The 19,091-nt window shown below is 42.0% G+C and overlaps 1 protein-coding gene across 6 annotated transcripts in view; it reads right to left on the reverse strand.

Annotated features, from left to right (window-relative positions):
* The window catches only part of LOC106020915 (NACHT, LRR and PYD domains-containing protein 1a-like), a 56,204-nt gene that overhangs the window by 26,590 nt on the left and 10,523 nt on the right, over positions 1–19,091 (reverse strand). For 3 of the 6 annotated variants that reach the window (XM_040749059.1, XM_040749055.1, XM_040749060.1), the window contains exons 1-4: positions 13,188–13,326; positions 10,730–11,010; positions 7,208–7,306; positions 5,156–5,329 (exon numbers count right to left, since the gene is read on the reverse strand). In XM_040749059.1, the coding sequence (XP_040604993.1) occupies positions 5,156–5,329; positions 7,208–7,306; positions 10,730–11,003 (547 nt within the window). In that variant the 5' untranslated portion in view covers positions 11,004–11,010; positions 13,188–13,326. Of the gene's footprint in view, positions 1–5,155; positions 5,330–7,207; positions 7,307–10,729; positions 11,049–13,187; positions 13,327–19,091 lie in introns of those variants that run through there. The other 3 variants (XM_040749057.1, XM_040749056.1, XM_040749058.1) reach the window with 3 other exon arrangements.

The following is a 19,091-nucleotide window of genomic DNA, read 5'->3' on the forward strand; positions in this document are numbered from 1 at the left end:
AATGTTCTGACGGATATCTACAGATTATTCTATCAAAACAACAAAGAATATACTTCCTACTCAGCAGCCCAAGGAAGTTTCCCTAAAATAAACCCCATCCTGGGAAACAAATCAAATCTTAACCAATTCAGAAAAGTTGGAATATGTCAGCATATCCTGTCTGACCACAATGAAATTAAACTCAAAATTAATAGAAAATAAATCTGTAGTAAATATATAAACTCATAGAGATGAAACTACTCATTACTGAATAATGAATAAGATAAGGTAAAACAAGAAAGAAATAAGAAACATTTTGTAAGTAAATGTAAATGAAAAAAACCCCAACATAATAGATCAAAACTTCTGTTATGAGTTAAAAGCGTCCTATAAGGGAAATTTATATGTCCAAGTACCTACATTACATATGAGAAAGAACACAGATATATGGCTTAATGAAGAGATTTAAGAGCTTGAAAAACAGGAGGGAACCAACCCCAAATCCAGTAGATGGCAAGAAATAATAAAAGAACAGGCAGAAGTTAATGAAATAGAAACAAGGATAACAATACATAGACTCAATGAATCCAAGAGCTGGTTCTTTGAAACAATAAGAAAGATTGACAGACAATTGGACCAACTAACCAAAGGAAAAAAGAGGGGGGACCCAAATGTACGGAATCAGAAATGAAAAGGAAAACATTATAACAGACACTAAAAATTCATAATTTTGTTGGAAAATATCAAAAATACACAAAGTTCTGGATTCATGCAAATCCCCAAAGTTAAACCAAGAAGAGATTAACAAGCTAAACAGACAAACAGCAAATAGGGAGATTGAGACAGTAACAAAAAGCCTTCTGACCAAAATCAGGAACTAAGAGATGGGTTACAGAAAAATTTTACAAAACTCTCAAACAAGATTCACAACAACCATTTTAAGGTTATTCAAAGCAAGCAAGCAAGCAAGCAAACAAACAAACAAACAAAAAACCATCCCCAAAGAAACAGGAGGACTTCAAAACCCTTCTAAGAAGCTATCTGGCTCTAAAATGAAACACACACACACACACACACACACTCACACTCACACTCACACACTCTCACACACAGCAAACAAATGAAAACCTCTTAAAAACTACATGCCTATTTCCCTGATGAACATAGATGAAAAAATTCTTAGCAAACATATATGGTTATTGGAAAGAAAATGGCCAGCATACAGAGTGGCACAATTAGGAGGTGTGCCTTTGCTGGAGTAGGAGTGACCTTCTTGGAGAAAGTGTGTCACTGTGGGGGTGGGCTTTGAGGTCTCTTTTGCTCAAGCTATGTTCATGTGAACACAGACTCCTTCTACTGCCTGCAGATCAAGATGTAGAACTCTCAACTTGTTCTCCACATGTCTGACCGCATACCTCTATGTTCTACCATGATGATAATGGACTAAACTTCTGACACTGTAAGCCAACCCCAATTAAATATTTTCCTTTATAAGAGTGCCATGGTCATAGTGTCTCTTCACAGCAGTAGAAACCCTAAGATAATATGTAGATTAATTAAGATGATAAATCATATAAATGGGCTTAAAGAAAAAATTACATGGTTGTCTCAGTAGATGCAGAAAAAGCCTTTGAGAAAAACCCAAAATCTTCATGAGAAAAGTTGTAGAGAGAATAGGATCACAGGAACTATACTTCAACATAATGAATACTCTTTACAATAAATACACAAGTAGCCTTTGTAAATTCAGAAAAACCTAAAAGTAATCAATTTAAAATCGTGAATGAGACAGGGCTGTCCACTATTCCCACTCCTTTTCTTCATTTAAAACTTTCTTTTTTGGACTTAGTCCCACCTATACCCACCAGGAGAGGTGAGTGTGGGCCCTTATATGGTCTACATTTCCCTCACCCTCCTTGAAGTTTCCTTCCCCAGAGACTGTGTGCATAGTAGACCTACCCTGGTAGGCCAAACCATCCAGAGTCTGCCAACATTGCAGTCCTAGTCCTGCCTACACTCACTGGGAACAGGAGAGACCCCACCTGCACCCACTGGAAGAAGGGATGGGAAGATAACAATATAAGAACACACCCAACAACAGAAAGACAAATATGATGCCCCCAGAATCTATGGACTCTACAACTGTAAGACCTGAACATCCTAACACAAATAAAGTAGGGGAGAATGACATTGAAAACAACTTTGTGAAGATGATAGAGACCCTTAAAGAGGGAGTGAGAATATCCATTAAAGAAATGGAAGAAAAAAACAAACAAAAATGCAAGAAATGGAGGAAAAGACAAACCAAAAAAATCAAGACATAAACAAATCTCTTAAAGAAAGCAAGGAAAGCCAAGAAAAAACAACCAAACAAGTGAAGGAAACAATTCAAACAGTTCAAGTCTTGAAAGCTGAAATAAAGACAATAAAGAAAATACAGAATGAATGAATGCTGGAAATAGAAAAGCAGGGTAAACTATCAGGAACTACAGATGTAAGCATATCCAACAGAATGCAAGAGATGGAAGACAGAATCTCAGATGTTGAAGATATACTAGGAGAAATAGATTCATCGACAAAAGAAAACTTCAAGTCCAACAACTCCCTAACACAAAATATCCAGGAAATATGGGACACCATGAAAAGACCAAACCTATGAATAATAGGTATAGAAGAAGGTGAAGAAACCCATGGCAAAGGTGCAGAAACCATACTCAACAAAATCATAGAAGAAAACTTTCCCAATCTAAAGACAGACATGCCATTGAAAGTACAAGAAGCTTATGGAACACCAAATAGAGTGAACCACAAAAAGTTTGCCACATAATAATCAAAACCCCAAACATACAGAATAAAGAAGGAATATTAAGAGCAGCTAAGGAAAAGGGCCAAATAACATATAAAGGCAAACCTATCAGAAGTACACCTGATTTCTACATGGAAACTCTGCAAGTCAGAAGATCCTGGACAGATATTCTATCAACACTAAAAGACCACGTTTGCCAGCACAGACTACTACACCCAGCAAAGTTTTCAATCACTAGAGATGGAGAAAACAAGACATTTCATGGGAAAATCATACTTAAACAATAAATACCTACTAATGCAGCTCTACAGAAATTTCTGGAAGAAAAACTCCAACTCAAGGAAAAGTTAACTACAACAATAAAAACAGGCAATAGATAATCCTGCTTCACCAACAGCCAAAACAAAATAGGGGTGGAAATCAACAAACAATTCCAACACCACCACCAAATCCAAAACAAACAAGAATGAACAATCAATGGTCATTAATTTTCCTCAATATTAATGGCCTTAACTCACCTATAAAAAGACACAGGTCTGGACCGATAGCCTCCAAAACAATACAGAGAAACCCTGTCTCGTAAAAAACAACAAAAAAAGACACAGGTAACAGAATGAATACAAAGACTATCCTTCTGCTGCATACAAGAAACACACCTCAACTTCAACGATAGTACCTCAGATTTATGGGTTGGGAAAAGATTTTCCAATCAAGTAGACTCAAGAAACAAGTGGGGGTAGACATTCTAATACCCAAAAAATTAGGCTTCAAACTAAAATCAATCAAAAGAGATGTAGGAGGTCATTTCATACTCATCACAGGATAAATCCACCAAGATGAAGTCTCAATTCTGAACATCTATGTACCAAATACGAAGGCATTCACATTCGTAAAAGAACATTGCAAATCTCAATTCACACATAAAACATCACACACTTATAGTGGGGCATTTCAACACCCCACTCTTACCACTAGACAGGACCACCAGACACAAACTTAACAAAGAAACAAAAGAACTAATAGAAGTTATGACTCAATTGTGTTTAACAGACATCTGTAGAACATTCCATCTAAACACAAAATAATATACCTTCTTCTCAGCGCCACATGGAACCTTCTCTAAAATTGACCACATACTTGGCAACATATCTAACCTCAACAGGTACAAAAATTGGAATAACTCCCTATATCTTATCAGACCACCATGCTTTAAAATTAGAATTCAACAACACAAATTGCAGAAAACCTAGAAACTCATGGAAATTGAATAATGCACAATTGCACCATTCCTGGGTCAAGGAAGAAATAAAAAAATTTAAAGTCATCCTATAATTCAATGAGAATGAAGACACAATATACCCAAACTTATGGGACACTTTGAAAGCAATGCTAAGAGGAAAGTTCATAGCACTAAGTGCCCTCATGAAGAAACTGGAGAATAGCCACACTAGAGAATTAACAGCACATCTGAAAGCCCTAGAACACAAAGAAGCAAACTAACCCAGGAGGAGTACACACCAGAAAATAATCAATTGAGGGTTGAAATTAATAAAGTAGAAACTAGGGAAACAATACAAAGAATCAATGTAATGAAAAGTTGGTTCCAATCAAATGGACCTAAGAAACAAGCTGGTGTAGCTAACTTTATATCTAACAAATTAGAATTTAAACTAAAATTAATCAAAACAGATGATGAAGGGAATTTCATATTATCACAGGAAAAATTCATCAAGATGTAGTCTCAATTCTGAACATCTATGCACCAAATACAAAGGCACCCACATTCTTAAAGGAAACATTACTAAAACACAAATCACAAATGAAACCCCTCACACTTACAGTGGGAGACTTCAACACCCCATTCTCACCACTGGACAGATCTGTCAGACAGAAACTTAACAAAGAAATAAGAGAACGAACAGAGGTTATGACTCAAATGGACTTAACAGACATCTCTAGAACACTCCACACAAACACAAAAGAATATATTTTCTTTTCAGCACCTTATAGAACTTTCTCAAAAATACACCACATACTTGGTACTTCAACAGATACAAAAAATTGGAATAAACCCCTGTATCCTATCAGCTTAAAGTTAGAATTCAACAGTAACATTAATTTCAGAAAGCCCACAAACACATGGAAATTGAACAATGATCAACTGAACATCTATATCAAATGCGCCTTCAGCAGTGCAGAGCCCAGAGAAATCATTCCTAGTCATTGACTCTTAGCATTCCTCCACAGCTCCTCTGGTTTTCCATTTTAGTTGCCTATCCCAGGTCCCCACACAGGGGAAGACTCACCTGTGAAGAAAACATCACCTGTGTGGACTTAGAAGTCCCACTCACAGCTCTTAGCTCAGCTTACCTTTGGTTCCAAATCCAGAGTCCTCAGGTTCCCAATTAATAAGCCTCTTTTCACCCAATGTCGGAATTCTTATTGGCAGTGTATGACTGGGACTCAGTACGTGGGAGGAGACTTGAAAGATAGAGGAATCTACATCAGGTGGGCTTGTTGAATTAGGAAATGATGAACCAAGGCCTATGAAAAGAGACAACGTTTGTATTATTGTCAAAGAACCAGCAGTAGGAGTCAGGGTAGCAAGACTGGGGTCCTACCTGCTTGACCCCATACCATTCTCCATAGTCTCCTAGAGAGAATGAAGCTCTTACATGTGCTGCAGGGACATGGTACTGCTCTGGGACCATGAAGTTCACAACCTATGCTGGTCTACTCTAGTGTTTTGTGAGTCTCAATTTCACTCTGAGTTTCAGCTCCCTCATGTGGGTCTTTGACCTTCTGACCAACAGGGACAGGTAGCATCCTACAATGTAGTTCAGGCTTGCCTCAAGCTTAGGCTCTTCCTGATTAATCTCGCTGGTTCTGGGGTTATAGGAAAATGTCCATAAGCAGTTAATGATCTTATTTTTGAAGACTTATGATTTTTCTTAGTGTTTGATCTAAAACTTTAATGTGGGTATGGTGTCCAAAAGACAGAGATTCTGACAAACTTCTCAGGGTTGAGTTACATATTTCAAATAATATCTGGCAGAAATAAGTGGCATCCTAGAGATAAAGGTGAGAGTTTTTAGAATACAGTTTTGATACACAATGAAATATAAGCATGGAAGCTTGTGATTCATTGGAACTGTTTTAGTGGGACAACTTGGAAACCGGGAATACTGAGGACAAGAAATGATAGAATGATATTACTGGTAGCCCAGGAAGAACCTTTGTGGGAAGATGACATTAGCAGTCTAGTCTTTGCTGTAAAATATCAGTGGAGTCTTCCATAAGCCCCATGTTCAAGGGCCTTCTTGTGTGTAGCTTGAACATGTGAGATCTGCACATGTTAGAGAGGTGACAGGTCATCAAAGGGTGAGCAGCATCAATGCTCAGATAATGAAACAGAGACATAATCTGGAGAATGGCTTTTACTATGACACACATTAAATGATGCCAAGGTGAAAACTAGGTGCAATGGATTTTGACTCTATAGCTTTCATTCTGAAGGCTTCTTGTGGGGAAGAAAGTATGGACTTTGGATAGAAAGACAAAGTTTAGGTGTGGGCAGCACTTTTAAGAGTAGCAGCAGGATGAAATAGTAGGAAGTCATTACTCAAGTTCCCATTGTTCTAGATTCCATCCCTGCATCTTTCCCTATGATCTGTGAGCAGGGACAAGTTAACCTCTTCTCTAGACCTTGTGCACTGGCGAGAGTTGGCTACTTTGATGCTTGAGAAGAGGAAGAGGCAAGGGTATTACCTGAGTAAGTTGCAATAAGGGAAGCCAGACTGCAGCTGCGGCAGGGACCTTCCCTCTTTGTAGGGTCCTTCGCAAGGGAAGAGACCTTCTAGGAACTCAGGACCTGCACTACCTTGGGATTTTAGAACATATCCACATTTTGAGTTGAAATGTGGGTGCCATGTGGACTAGGCTCACTGCTCACCACCATGGGTTTCTGTAGGGGTGAGTCCACAAAACTCTTCATGCCCATAAGGGCGGAGATAGGGAAACTTAGCACAGGTGAGGATAAAAGAAAGTAAAAGAAAAAAGGAAGCTCTCTTTTCCTCAGGAAGCCTGCCATGCTTTCTGTCCCCCAGCTTGTATGTAAATAAATATATTATATTCCATATTGCATTGGCCTCCCGTCTCAGGTTTTCAGTTTCTTCATGTGTCAAATGCAACTTCAGCCCCGCAGAGCCAAGAGGCATAATTTCTAGCCTGTGACTCTTAACTTTCTTCTATGGCTACTCTTATCTTCCAGTTTAGTTGCCTGTCCCAGGTCCCCATACAGTTGGATCACCTGTGAAGAAACCTCATCTGTGTGAAATAGAAGTTCCATCCCCAGCTGTGAACTTATCTTATATTTGGTTTTGAATAAAAACTTCTCAGGTTCCCATTTAACAAGCCCCTTACCTGGCATTTGAATTTCTGTCAGATTTTCAAGTTCTGAGCTCACTAGTTGTAAGGGGCTTTTGATGAGCATGGGATCCATGTCATATACATTTTCTGAGCCTGGAAATGATGAAGAAAGGTCATGGGAAGAGAGAGTTAATGTGTGAGTCAGGGTAGCAAGGCTGGGATCCTACCACTTACACTCATACCCTTCTCCACAGTCTCATAGTGAGGATGATGTTCTTACACCTGCTGCAGGGACATGTTCCTGCTCTGAGACCATGAAGTTCGCAACCTATGCTGGTCTACTCTAATCCCTTGTGAGTCTCCATTACATTCTGAGCTTCAGCTCCCTCATGTGGGTTTCTGACCTTACTCCCCTAGCGACATATAGTATCCTACAATGTAGTTCAGTTTTGCCCTCTAACTCAGTTTCTTCCTTCCTTCATTCCCCATATTCAGGGTTTATAGGAATATTTCCACTACCAGTCAGTAATCTTATTTTTGAAGCCTTATGATTTTGTTGGTGTTTAACCTAAATCTTCAATATTGACGTAGTCTCCATCAGATAGCAATTCTGAGGAACTTCTTGGGGACTCAGATACATATTTAAAACAATAGCTGATAGTTATTAAGTGGCATCCATGGAAGGAAGGGAGAGTGTTTAAAACAGTTTTGATACACAGTGAAATTTGAGCATGGAATTCTGGGTGTAGTGGAATTGTTTTTATGGAACCACTGGCAAGCTGGGAATAGTGAGGAAAAGAAATGAGAGAAGGAAACTGTTGATAGCATGGGAGGAACCTTTGTGGGGAGAGAGGGAAGGAAACTGGTGTTAGCATAGGAGGATTCTCTGTAGTGAGAGAGACGTGAACATGAGGAGGATTCAGTGGGACTCACTGGGGTCAGCCACTCAACTGCACAGCAATCTATGGTGAAGTTAGTAAAGTAAGGTATATAGAAAGGTAAGCTCCCAGAGAATAGATAGATGGGATGTTTTATGTTAAGAAAAGCTGGCTGAACACAAGTCATCATGCTTTCATAAGTCAGAATAAGACTCTGGATTTATTTCAGAGCTGAGTAGCAGACCCTCAAATAGCCAAACAGTAAATAAACAACCTTTAACAGAAATTCTGACAAATTTCTTTGAGGCTGAAGCACACATTTCACATGATTACTGATGGTTATTAAGTGGCATCCTTGGGAGGAAAATGAGAATCTCTAAAACATAGTTTTGAATCACAATAAAATATAATCATGGATGTTCAGGATGGTGTGGAATTGTTTTAAACGGAACAACAGGGAAGTTGTGTGAGACACATCTAATCCCTTTTACAATATCTTTAGATACAATGGCTCTATTCCTGTCACACAGTAAGTAAAATCAGTGTGACTCTCAAAGGCAATGGACTTTGATTCTATCGTCAAAAATTTTAAAGCTTAATGTGGGGTGAAAAGAATGAACTTTGAAATTGAAGACGAGGATTAGGCAGGACTTTCACACTTTAGCAGTAGGTTGAAAGAGGTGTCTCAACTTTCCCATGGACCAGGTGTTCTAGATTCCAGCCCTGCATTTGTCTCTATGTGCCATGAACATGGACAAGTTAACTTCTTTCTCTAGACCTTGTGCACTGGAGAGAGGTGGATCCTTTGTTCCTTAAGAAGAGGAAGAGGCAAGGGTGTGTGTTGGGGGACAGTGTTTTTGTATACTGTGACAATGTGTCTTTGCCAAGGTGTTTTCTAGATGGTTTAATAAATGACCAATAGCTTTGGTGGAAGAGGTTAAGTGGGACTTCAGGGCAGAGAGGAAGAAGACATGAATCTATGTTCAGGAGAGATGCCAGAGGGCACAGGGACCAAATAGGAGGTGTATGATGGAAGAGAGGTAAAAAGCCGTGAGGCAAACCATAGATTAATATAAATGTGTTAATTTAAGTTATAATATCTAGCAGGGGAAGCCTAAGCTACAGGCTGAGCTTTTATAATTAATAATAAGTCTCCGGGTTTATTTTTTGTGTGTGTGAGCCTAAGGCCAGAAGAAAAATCTGTTTATAGGTGTGGCCTGTGTAAGTGAGATGAAATAAGGGAATTCAGTAGGAGAAAATGACTGAAGATGAGGCAGGAGCCTACCCTCTTCTCAGGGTCCATTTCAGAAAAAGAAACCTTGCATCTCCAGGACATCCAAGACTCTCTTCCCTGTGTCTTCAGTGCCCACTCATATTTATAGCTGAACTCTGGGAGCCAGTTGGGCTGGATTCACCATGATGACACTCACGGTTTTCAGTTTCTCCTTATGTCAAATGCATCTTCAGCATTGCATAGTTCAGATGGAACATTTCTTAGCCCTTGACCATGGCTTTTCTGCTTTTACTTGAGTGCCTTATTCAGGTCCCGTACAGGTGGGAACCTGCATGTTGTGAAGAACCACCACCCGAGTGAACTTGAAGTTCATCTCACACCTCCAATTTTAGTAAATCCTTATTTTGCATACAGACTGCTCAAGTTCCCATTTTACATTTTTTCTATCTGCGAGTGACTTGAGATACAAGGTCTAAGCCCAGTAGTTCTGGTGAGATGCTCTGGCTAAGAAATTCCATGTTAAGTCCCCCATAGCCTGAAATGAGGAAGAATGGGCTCTGAGAAGGAAACATTGTGTGGTTGTCAGAGAGGCAGAGGTAGGCGTCAGGGAATCTAATCTGTGTCGTTCCTCTTTACCCCACCCCATAGCCTTCTTCACAGTCATGTGGGAAGAATAATGCTCTCAGAGTTTCTGCTGAGAAATGGCCCTGCTCTGGGACCATGGAGCTCACAATCTGTTCTCTCTCTACACTAGTTCTTGGTGGGAGTCTCTAGTCTTCTCTGTGAGCCTCAGCTCCTTCATATGGGGCCTGAGAATATGTCCCACAGGTTTATGAACTATAATGACAGCAGCAGCAATTGCATGGGCTTGTATTTAGAACACCTGAAATTTTGGTGAAGATTACACTGTTTAATATTTATGTGGATTATCACTTTACTCCTACGGCCCAAGGAAATGGGTTTTTACCCTCCTCCTGTTTCCCAGATGGACAGAAAGATGCTTAGGTCTAAATGGGTTTTTACCCTCCTCCTGTTTCCCAGATGGACAGAAAGATGCTTAGGTCTCTAAAGTGTCTTGTCCAGAGTGGTAGGGCCATGATTGGAGTCTTCCACTGCCCAGCTCTAAAATCTGGGCTTGTACCTTAAGTGTCACCAAGGTCTTCTTTTAGGAGCTGGGTTGAATCATGTGCTCACCCCTCTCAGAGTCACTCTGAATGCCAGCATCACCCCAGTTCTGCAGCGTCAGAGTGCTCCTTCCCAGGGACCTGAGGATGCACTCCTGTGGAAAAGGATGAGGCGCTATGCTCACTTACGGGTTTCTACATGACTCCTGGGTCCAGACTCTCCTGGGCCTGTGAATCTTTTTGACAGGAGGCTAGCCTGCCCATGGAAACCTTGGCAGGAGGGCTCAGTGGTGATGACGGTGTCACAGTAGTTGTGGGTTGGGGTCCTTGGTGTACTTACCTAGCATCCAGTCCTTCTCTGACTGGGCTTGGGCTGTGATCTCCTGCAGCTTCAGGTCCATCTGCTTCCTCTTGTCTTGGGTGGGGTCCATGACTTCTTGACCCTGATACTGAGCCTCCTTGGTGCCATCCACTGTCTTGGGCTGAGCTTCTTCCATGGTGACAGAGCTCTCAGACGATGCTTGGCTGTGCAGCTCGCACTGGTCCTGCCTCACTTCTCCCTTCTGTTGCTGCTCCAAACAGGAGGCCAGGGCATCCTTGTCTCTGATGGCCATTTCTGCTCTGGGAAAGGGTGTGTGATCAGGATTGATGGTGGAGAGCTGGAAATAGAAGAAAGGGCAGAGCAGAGTCTACAGGGACAGACTGTCCTCTGATTAGAACCCCTGAAAGACTCTGGTCTCTCCTGGGGATGGAGACTGTGTGTCCAGGAGAAGGGGCTTGGGCTTTATAGGGCAGAAGAGGGAACTCTAGGAGGAAGGTTTATCAGTAGATGTGTTCTTTATAGTTTCATGAATGATGCCAGTGGATGTTCTCTCTACTGTATTGGCTTTCCTGTCAGGTAGGAATACTTACCATTATGCTGAGTCAGGGGGCACTCAGCTTTTCCATAAAATGTCTTCTTTTTGGTCATTAAGGTCATTTATATGACCCTGAGGACCAATAAAAAGAAGGGAAGTTTATTCTCTCATTGTCTGCTTGCAGGAGGGGATGATGAAGCTGGGGTTAGACACTGTACCCAGGGTTTAATGGGGCATATGTTAGGTGACTTCATGAACCAGGAAAACAGTTTTAATTTTATCTGTTGCAGTGGATCATGTTACTGCTGCCATTCACTCCTGAAGAAACCTTTGCAAACAGCTAACACACAGGGGCTACAGTGAATAAGGTGAGACTGAAGACAGGGGACCCAGTCAGCCCCTAGCCAGTGTACATTGTCCATCATGGACCTGTGATGCCCACGATGTGATCCAGGAGGAACTTGTGTGAAACTTTTAAAGGACAGGGTAAAAATGGCAAATAAAGATAAAGAGGAATGGAGTGATTAAGGGGAGGAGTCAGAGTAGAGGGAACAAAAGCCCATCCTTAGGAAGATGACTGTCACTGAATCTTTCTCTGAATTAAGTCTTCGGCCCTCTTGACCAGCTTGGATTTATTGATGCAGAAACAGCACTGTTTCTGGAGGAGGTCACAGTTCCCACCACTAGCAACATATGGGAGACCCATGTCTCTTTAACTTTGAGAACTACAGCAGTAAACACTTGGCTCAGATATAGCCATGAAAAGTGATGGAGAGGGAGGAGTGGGAAAGTGGGCATCTGGAGAATGGAGGGTGGGGAAATGGAGGGATGGGAAAGCAAGGGGATGGAAGGATGCAGGACATGGAGCAGGATAGCAGGGAGGATTAGAGGATGCTAATCAAGGACAAGGGTTGGGGATGGAGAAAAGGGATGTTGTGATTACAGGGACAGGAGCATGAGAGGAAAGGACGACAGGGATGGAGGATCCAGGGATGGAATGTGCTCCTCATCCTCCCTTTCTAGTGTTCCACTCTAAGGAGATCAAGTCATCAGACATCACTGTGATAAACGGTGAGGTGGGGACAGGCAGCACAGAGGGAGACTCAAGAGACCAGTCTGAGTTCAACCTAGGCCTTGTGAAGGAATCTTTAGAATTCTCCTGTCCTAGGTCACCACACAGGAACCAATCCAGAGTCAACTATTCTGGAAGGACAAATTATTCAGAGAAAATAAAGAGCCACGTTGACAAGTGTGGGGAGTTAAAGTCACCTAAGACTTTCCCAGAGGCCACAATGAAAGGACAAAGGGAGTGTTAATTCTGTGTCTTTGTCCAGGGTTGTATATGGTGAGCCTGATCTGACATTGGAGCCAGTGCCTTGGAGGAACTGGAGTTGTAGCTTCTGGGGACCCAGCTCTTCCCTCTAAGCTGTGGTTATCAGTCGTAAGGCAGTTTGTCTGGAGGATCCTGTGTTCTTTGCACATTGTCTGACTTAGGTCTCTGCTGACCTTGGCTGTCCCCTCTACCCCTCAAATAGCATATATGATGCTGTACTTCCCAATAAACATGCTTGGCCTAAGCAATCAGCTCATGAAAGACTTGAGGCTCTCAGCTGATGCTTTTGTCCTCTTTATTTCTCATCCCCAATCTTCCCATTTAACGCCTCTCCATTCATGAGCCTTATTCCTGCAGCTTCAGGTCAGACAGGAGAGAGGAGGGTGCAGGTTAGGCTATGACAGGAGCAGGCACAAACAGGTGAATTCAGCAACCTCTCACCCAACCAGTGCTGGCTGCAGACTCTCCATGTAGTGGTTAGAGCCTGAGTCCTGGCTTTCAGGACGAGTTCCCCTTGTCTGCCACTGTATGCCATCGTGCAGTCAGGCAAGAACTTATTTTTCCACAGCTCAAAAGGTTTGGTGGACTCTGTTGGTCCCACTACTCACCTTGCTCTTCTACGGGGCTCACTGATGTGTGTGTCCCTGGCCAAAGCTCCTCAGCTAGAAACCATCTTCTGCGAAAGTGAAAGAGACTCTGGCTCCTCCAGGAAGCCAGGCATCTGAACCCTGGGATTGGAGGTTGAAAGTTATCTAGCTCATTTCCTGTTGAGAAGTCTCTGTAGATGCCTGGGCCAGGGGAGTCAGGCTTGAGAGCTTCATTCAGTCCTGCAGAGGCCCCGCCTCCTATTGGTTGCAGGTCTCATGCCTGAGTATCACTTCACTCATCTCTAAAGTGGGGACTCCCAGGTTTGCCACAGGTTTGCAGAAACTCCTGGATCTCCCAGACTTGTGGATCTCTGCGGTCTCCCTCCTCCCTGCAGCCTGCCCAGCCCACAGGCTCTTCATTTCGGGAAGTGACTCTCAGGCCCCCAAACTTGCAACTCTTTAAAAATTATTTTATTATTTTCATTTTAAATAGCTTGCTTCACATGTCAATCCCAGTTCCCTCTCCCTCCTCTCCTCCCGCACCCCTCCCACCATGCCCCCCCAGCCTCCCATCCTATCACCACTTCCTTCCACATAGGGGATATCTAGAGTCTGTCATTTCGCTCAGGGCAGGGTCCAGGCACTCCCCTAAGAGTCCAGACTGAGAGAGCATCCCACTTTGTGTTATGGACACACGATGTCTGTTTGTATGCCAGGGATAAACACTGATCATACTGCCCAGGGCCCCATAGGTTGCCCAGGCCTCCTCACGGACTCTCACACTCAGAGGGTCTGGATCAGTCCCATGCTGGCCTTCTAGCTCTCAGTCTGGGGTCCAAGAGCTCTTTCTTTTCAGATCAGCTGTCTCTGCTGGTTTTGCCAGCCCATTCTTTGCCAATTTGCTCATTGTTCCTCTCTCTCTGTCACTGGGTTCCATGGGTTCAGTTCAGTGCTTAACTGTGGGTGTTTGCCTCTGCTTCCATCAGTCACTGGATGAACGTTCTAGTATGGTTATAGACATCAAGTTCATTATCAGGAATGGGCATTTAAGGTGGTCTCTCCACTATTGCTTATCTTGCCAGTTGGTGTCATCCCTTTTGATCACTAGAGGTCTCACTGGTGCCAGGTCTGTCTTCTAACCTATGACTCCCTCTTCCCCCCTATTCTTGCATCTTTTCTCACTTCTGGACACTCCTAAACCACAGATCTGGTCTGTGATTTTTACTAACATACTTTTTCCTGTTAGGGAGTGGTGTGTGTACATGTGGAGACATGTGTGTGCATGTGGAGACATGTGTGTGCATGTGTGTGATCTGAGAGCTTATGGATTTGTCTAGTCTAGCTTGTCATCCAGCTGGGGTACTCCCTGTTTCCTCCTCCTGAGCTCTGGAATTACAAGCCTTAGCCACGCCCAACAGGCATCTGTGAGGGTGCTGGGGATGAGAGCGCATGTCCTCATGTTTGCAGAGCAAGTGCTTTATCCTCTGAGCCATTTCCCTAGACCTCACACTGACTTTTAACAGATCTGTAATCTGAGTCTGCTCACTGTAGCTAAGGGACAGCTGGTCCAGCCAGCATCCTGGGTCTCTGCTCTAGGTTCCTAACTCTCCCTGCTCTTGCTTCACGGTCTATTCTCAGTTTTGAAGCCTTAATCACATATCTATCATGTAAAACAGTTTCTTAACTCAAACCTTCCTATCCTTCCACCCCACTCTGAGTGAAATACTGGCTCCTCTCAGCCGGTCACGCAGCTCTACATGAGTTACCCCATCCCCCCTGCCCTTTTCTGGCATAGAAGCCACTTTGTGCTCCTCACTCGCTCTGCTGTGGGTTACTGCTCTGCCTCTGTGTTCCTTGGACACGTGAGGAATTTGTGTTGCACTGGCTTCACCACTCTTTTGGAATGACTTTCTGCTAGGTAGAATCTTGCTAACCCTTTTCTGAAACACTGCTCTTCCAGATTTATCTTTCTTTATTCCAGCATCTCAAAGTTGATTTGTTTCTGTCACTTCTACCTACAAAGAGAATGGAAACTCTTGGAAGACAGGAGGAAGTGTGTTTGTTGATTGTTATATCCTATGGGTCCAAGTTAGTTCCTGACCCTCAATATCTGCCTTGAGGTGCTCACACTCACAGTCTCTGAGAGGTGGTTATTTCTTTAATATTAACATTTATTTATGTGTGTGTTTATGATATATACATATATATACATACATACATATATATATGAGGTGTGTGTATTGTGTGTGCATGGTATGTGTGTGGTCTGTTCTTGTGGTATATGTGTGTGTATATATGTTTGGTGTGTGTGTGTGTGTTATGTGTACTCATGCCATAGAGTACATGTGTTAGTCATAGGACAACATTTAGGGTTCAGTTCTCTCTTTCTACAACATGTAATCCTGCAGTTGGATTCAGGACATCAGGATTGATGGCAGGTGCCTGTTGAAAGGGAATGTATAGGCCTAGGACCCTCAAGACCAAATTATTAGACCAAGTTCTCAGCACAAAGGAGATTTATTTGCCCCAGAGGGATAGAGGGCAGGGATAAGGGGCAAAGACAGGAGACAGATGAAGAGGGAGAAAGGGAAGGGAACAAGGGAAAAGGGGCCAGGGTATAGGAGGAAAACAATGCCACCATTCACCATGTGACTTACTAGAGGCGCATACAGATGAGGTAATAAAAGAGCGGTTTACCGCACCGCTAACCACACCCACTTTAGGCATGACTAAAGACATATATGGACGTAAAGACGTATATGGATGTAGACGGTAAATTACATCACTAGCCAGGCCCACTTTTGGGCATGGCTAGGGGCGTTACAGGGGGAAGGTATAAAAGACTGAACAACGGAAGTCTCGCTCTCTTTTTCCGGCTCCTGGCTTCCAGTTCGGCAGCGGAAAACTACTCGGCTCATCTGGGTTACTTGTTTGGTCTCTTGTGAGTAATTTCTACAATAAATACTTATTTTTACTTTCAGTAAGTATGCCGTTTATCGTTGCAGCATCAAAAGATGGATGCCCCAACATTACAGAGAAACTTCAGGTGACTGTCCAGGCAGCAAGATGTCTCTGTCAATCCTAGTGTTTATATATTATCCTTCTGTGGTCTTTGATAGAGTTGAAGGCAGATAGTTATAATTATAGTTTTCCTTAGTTATGATAAAAGATAAGCTACATATAGAACTTTGGATTCACAAAGATGGGATGGATGATATTTTCTTTAAATCTTGCTGAATGTTGATAGACAAAATATTGTAACTGTGTTCTTACTTGATAACTGTTCTGTTATATATATATATATATATGTATATATATATATATAATTTGACTATGTTAAAGTTAAGACCTTTCTTTTGTTTAGACAGAAAAGAGATGATGGGGGAAGTCCTGTGTATATGTCAATAAATCACTGTTGGCCAGTAGGGAAGCAAGATAGGTGGGACTAAGAGTCCAGGAGGACTCTGGGTAGGAGAAACACAGGGAGTCAAGATGTAACTGCCATAGGGATAAAAAGCCCGGAAAGTTCTCCGGTAAGAGAAATACTTAGATTAACAATTATGGGATAAATACTTAAATCAGAGCTAGCCAGTAATAAACAAGCTAGGCCAACAGCTTCATAATTAATATAGCCTTCTGTGTGTTTATTTGGGACTGATGCGGCTATGGAACCAGGCTGGCGGGAAGGCTTCTCTTTACACCTGAGTATCTGTCCCTGAAGACAAAGGACTCTCTCTGGAAAGAGAGGGGACAGATGTGGCACATAGGAACATGACAGTTTGTAAAGGTACAAAGGGAAAACCCCTGTTAGGATGAGGTAATTAATTTTAATTAGGCATGTTAATTAGGTGAACTAAAGGGGACTTTGATTTCTGGGTTTCAGTATTTTCTTATCCTTTTCTCTATTGTGTTGTTTCACAATCTTAAGCAAATAAGGCAAAATATAATTTTTAAAATATTATATATATATATACAGTGCTCTGCCTGTGTGTATGCCTGCAGGACCAGAAGATGGCACTAGATCTCATTACAAATGGTTGTCAACCACTATGTGGTTGCTAGGAATTGAACTCAGGACTTCTGGAAGAGCAGCTGGTGCTCTTAACCACAGAATCATCTCTCCAGTCCTGCAAAAATAGATTATAAAGCCAATAGAGCTATTATTGCTAGAACAAGGGTACAATCACTAGAACAATAAATTTATTATGACGTGCAGGATTAAAAGAGGCTAAGGTATCTAAAATGCTTTCCATAGCATCTATTCCTGTCATATCAGGTAACCTTTTTTGAAAAGGTTTCCTTAATTTCTTGCTGTAAATCATAAATCATTTGAGAAGAATTAGGTTGACCCATGAAATGTATCTTAACCTTTTCCCAGTCATATTTGCTGCTATTGAACTTTAAAGGTGTAATACAATAGAATGTAACAGTCCAATCACATTTTAATTTTATCTATTCTGTCAACATATCTAACTGCTCTCCCATTGGTATTGCAGGTTGTCTGAAATCAGGTATATCATTAACTATGTCACTATCTCTTTCATCCTATTGAGTCCAAAGTTCAGTAGAATGGTTATGCCAGTTGTGAACAAACTCAGCAGTTTGACTTTCTTGATGAAGCACCTGTCCGGCTCTAGCAGCTATAGTACTTAATGTAATAGCTCCCATAATCACAACATTAATTGGTCAAATATCTAACAAGCTCTTCTTAAGACTCTTTCATCAAGCTTCTGTATTAGAATCATCACAGGAGAGCCTTGCCACAGCCTTGACAGCTTCACCAGCATCCATACTGCTGGCCTTGCTCTAAGAATGGGTGAACTTCCAGGGGCCACATCAAAGACATACTAGAATTAGCACATGTATGAAGAGTACAGTGGTCACAAGCGATACTAGAGTGTCCCGACCCAAAGGACGTCAACCTGGAGCAAGAGACCTAAGGACCGCGGATGGGGAGAAGAAGACGAAGGAATGACCACATGACAAGCAGCTGATCATGTGGAAAAATTTATTTTTCTCAGGGCAGTTAATATACTTGGTAGAGTAGGAGAATTGGAGGGGGGTGGGGGGCTAGGGGGTTGCTTTGAGCACCACCTGTGCATGTAGCAGGGTATTGTTTAAGTACATAGAGCAGGATATTAGCAAGGTAAAAAGTTCAGAAGGGAGAGGAATGGGTGGGCTAATGGCGGTTGTCTAGGTGATGGTTAGGGCTGGCTGAGTTTGGACAAGCTTTCTGGGTCATGGCTTTCCTATGTTCTACCTATGCTGTTTCTCTTCTGAGTACCCATAGAAGGCTCCTTTGTTAAGGCTAAAGGCCAATTAAGTAAATCTTTAGACTTTAGAAAGTACAGGTTTGGCTCCAAAAGATCAAAGTACCTGAGGCGCTCTCAACACTAGAGTTATTATGGTGTCGTCGTAAAGGTCCTTTTGCTAACAAATAAGGTAATACTACACATGCTACAAAGTGGTGACTCTGCTTTAATCTAGGAGACAAGTATACTTATCATCCTTAATGTTTAACTTTCCTTCCCATGCTTGAAGAGGGCTGAGGGCTCTTGCTAATTTCCACAAGTTAGGCTGAACCGACTTGCCAAATTGCAAAATTGCATGGATTCCAACTCCATGCCATCAAATAGGTTCATTAACAGTAGAATTAATTTCTATAGCTCCATTTGAATTATATCATTGCCATTTCAATTCTGAGTGAGAATATTTTCCCTGAGGGAAGTTACAAGGGCTCCAATAAATGGCATCTCCATGGGAGATATTCAGAAGCACCTGAGACTTCTCACTCTTACACTGCTGTCAATGTACCCAGTCAGATTCCTTGTTGGTAACCCACATCTCATAAATTGGCAGATTTATGGAACTGGTAGCATTAATCTCTTGTCCTCTAAAAACAGATGCATGAAGCATGTAAAACTT

Source organism: Mesocricetus auratus, unplaced genomic scaffold, assembly GCF_017639785.1.
Source record: "Mesocricetus auratus isolate SY011 unplaced genomic scaffold, BCM_Maur_2.0 Super-Scaffold_100007, whole genome shotgun sequence".
Lineage (NCBI taxonomy): Eukaryota > Metazoa > Chordata > Mammalia > Rodentia > Cricetidae > Mesocricetus > Mesocricetus auratus.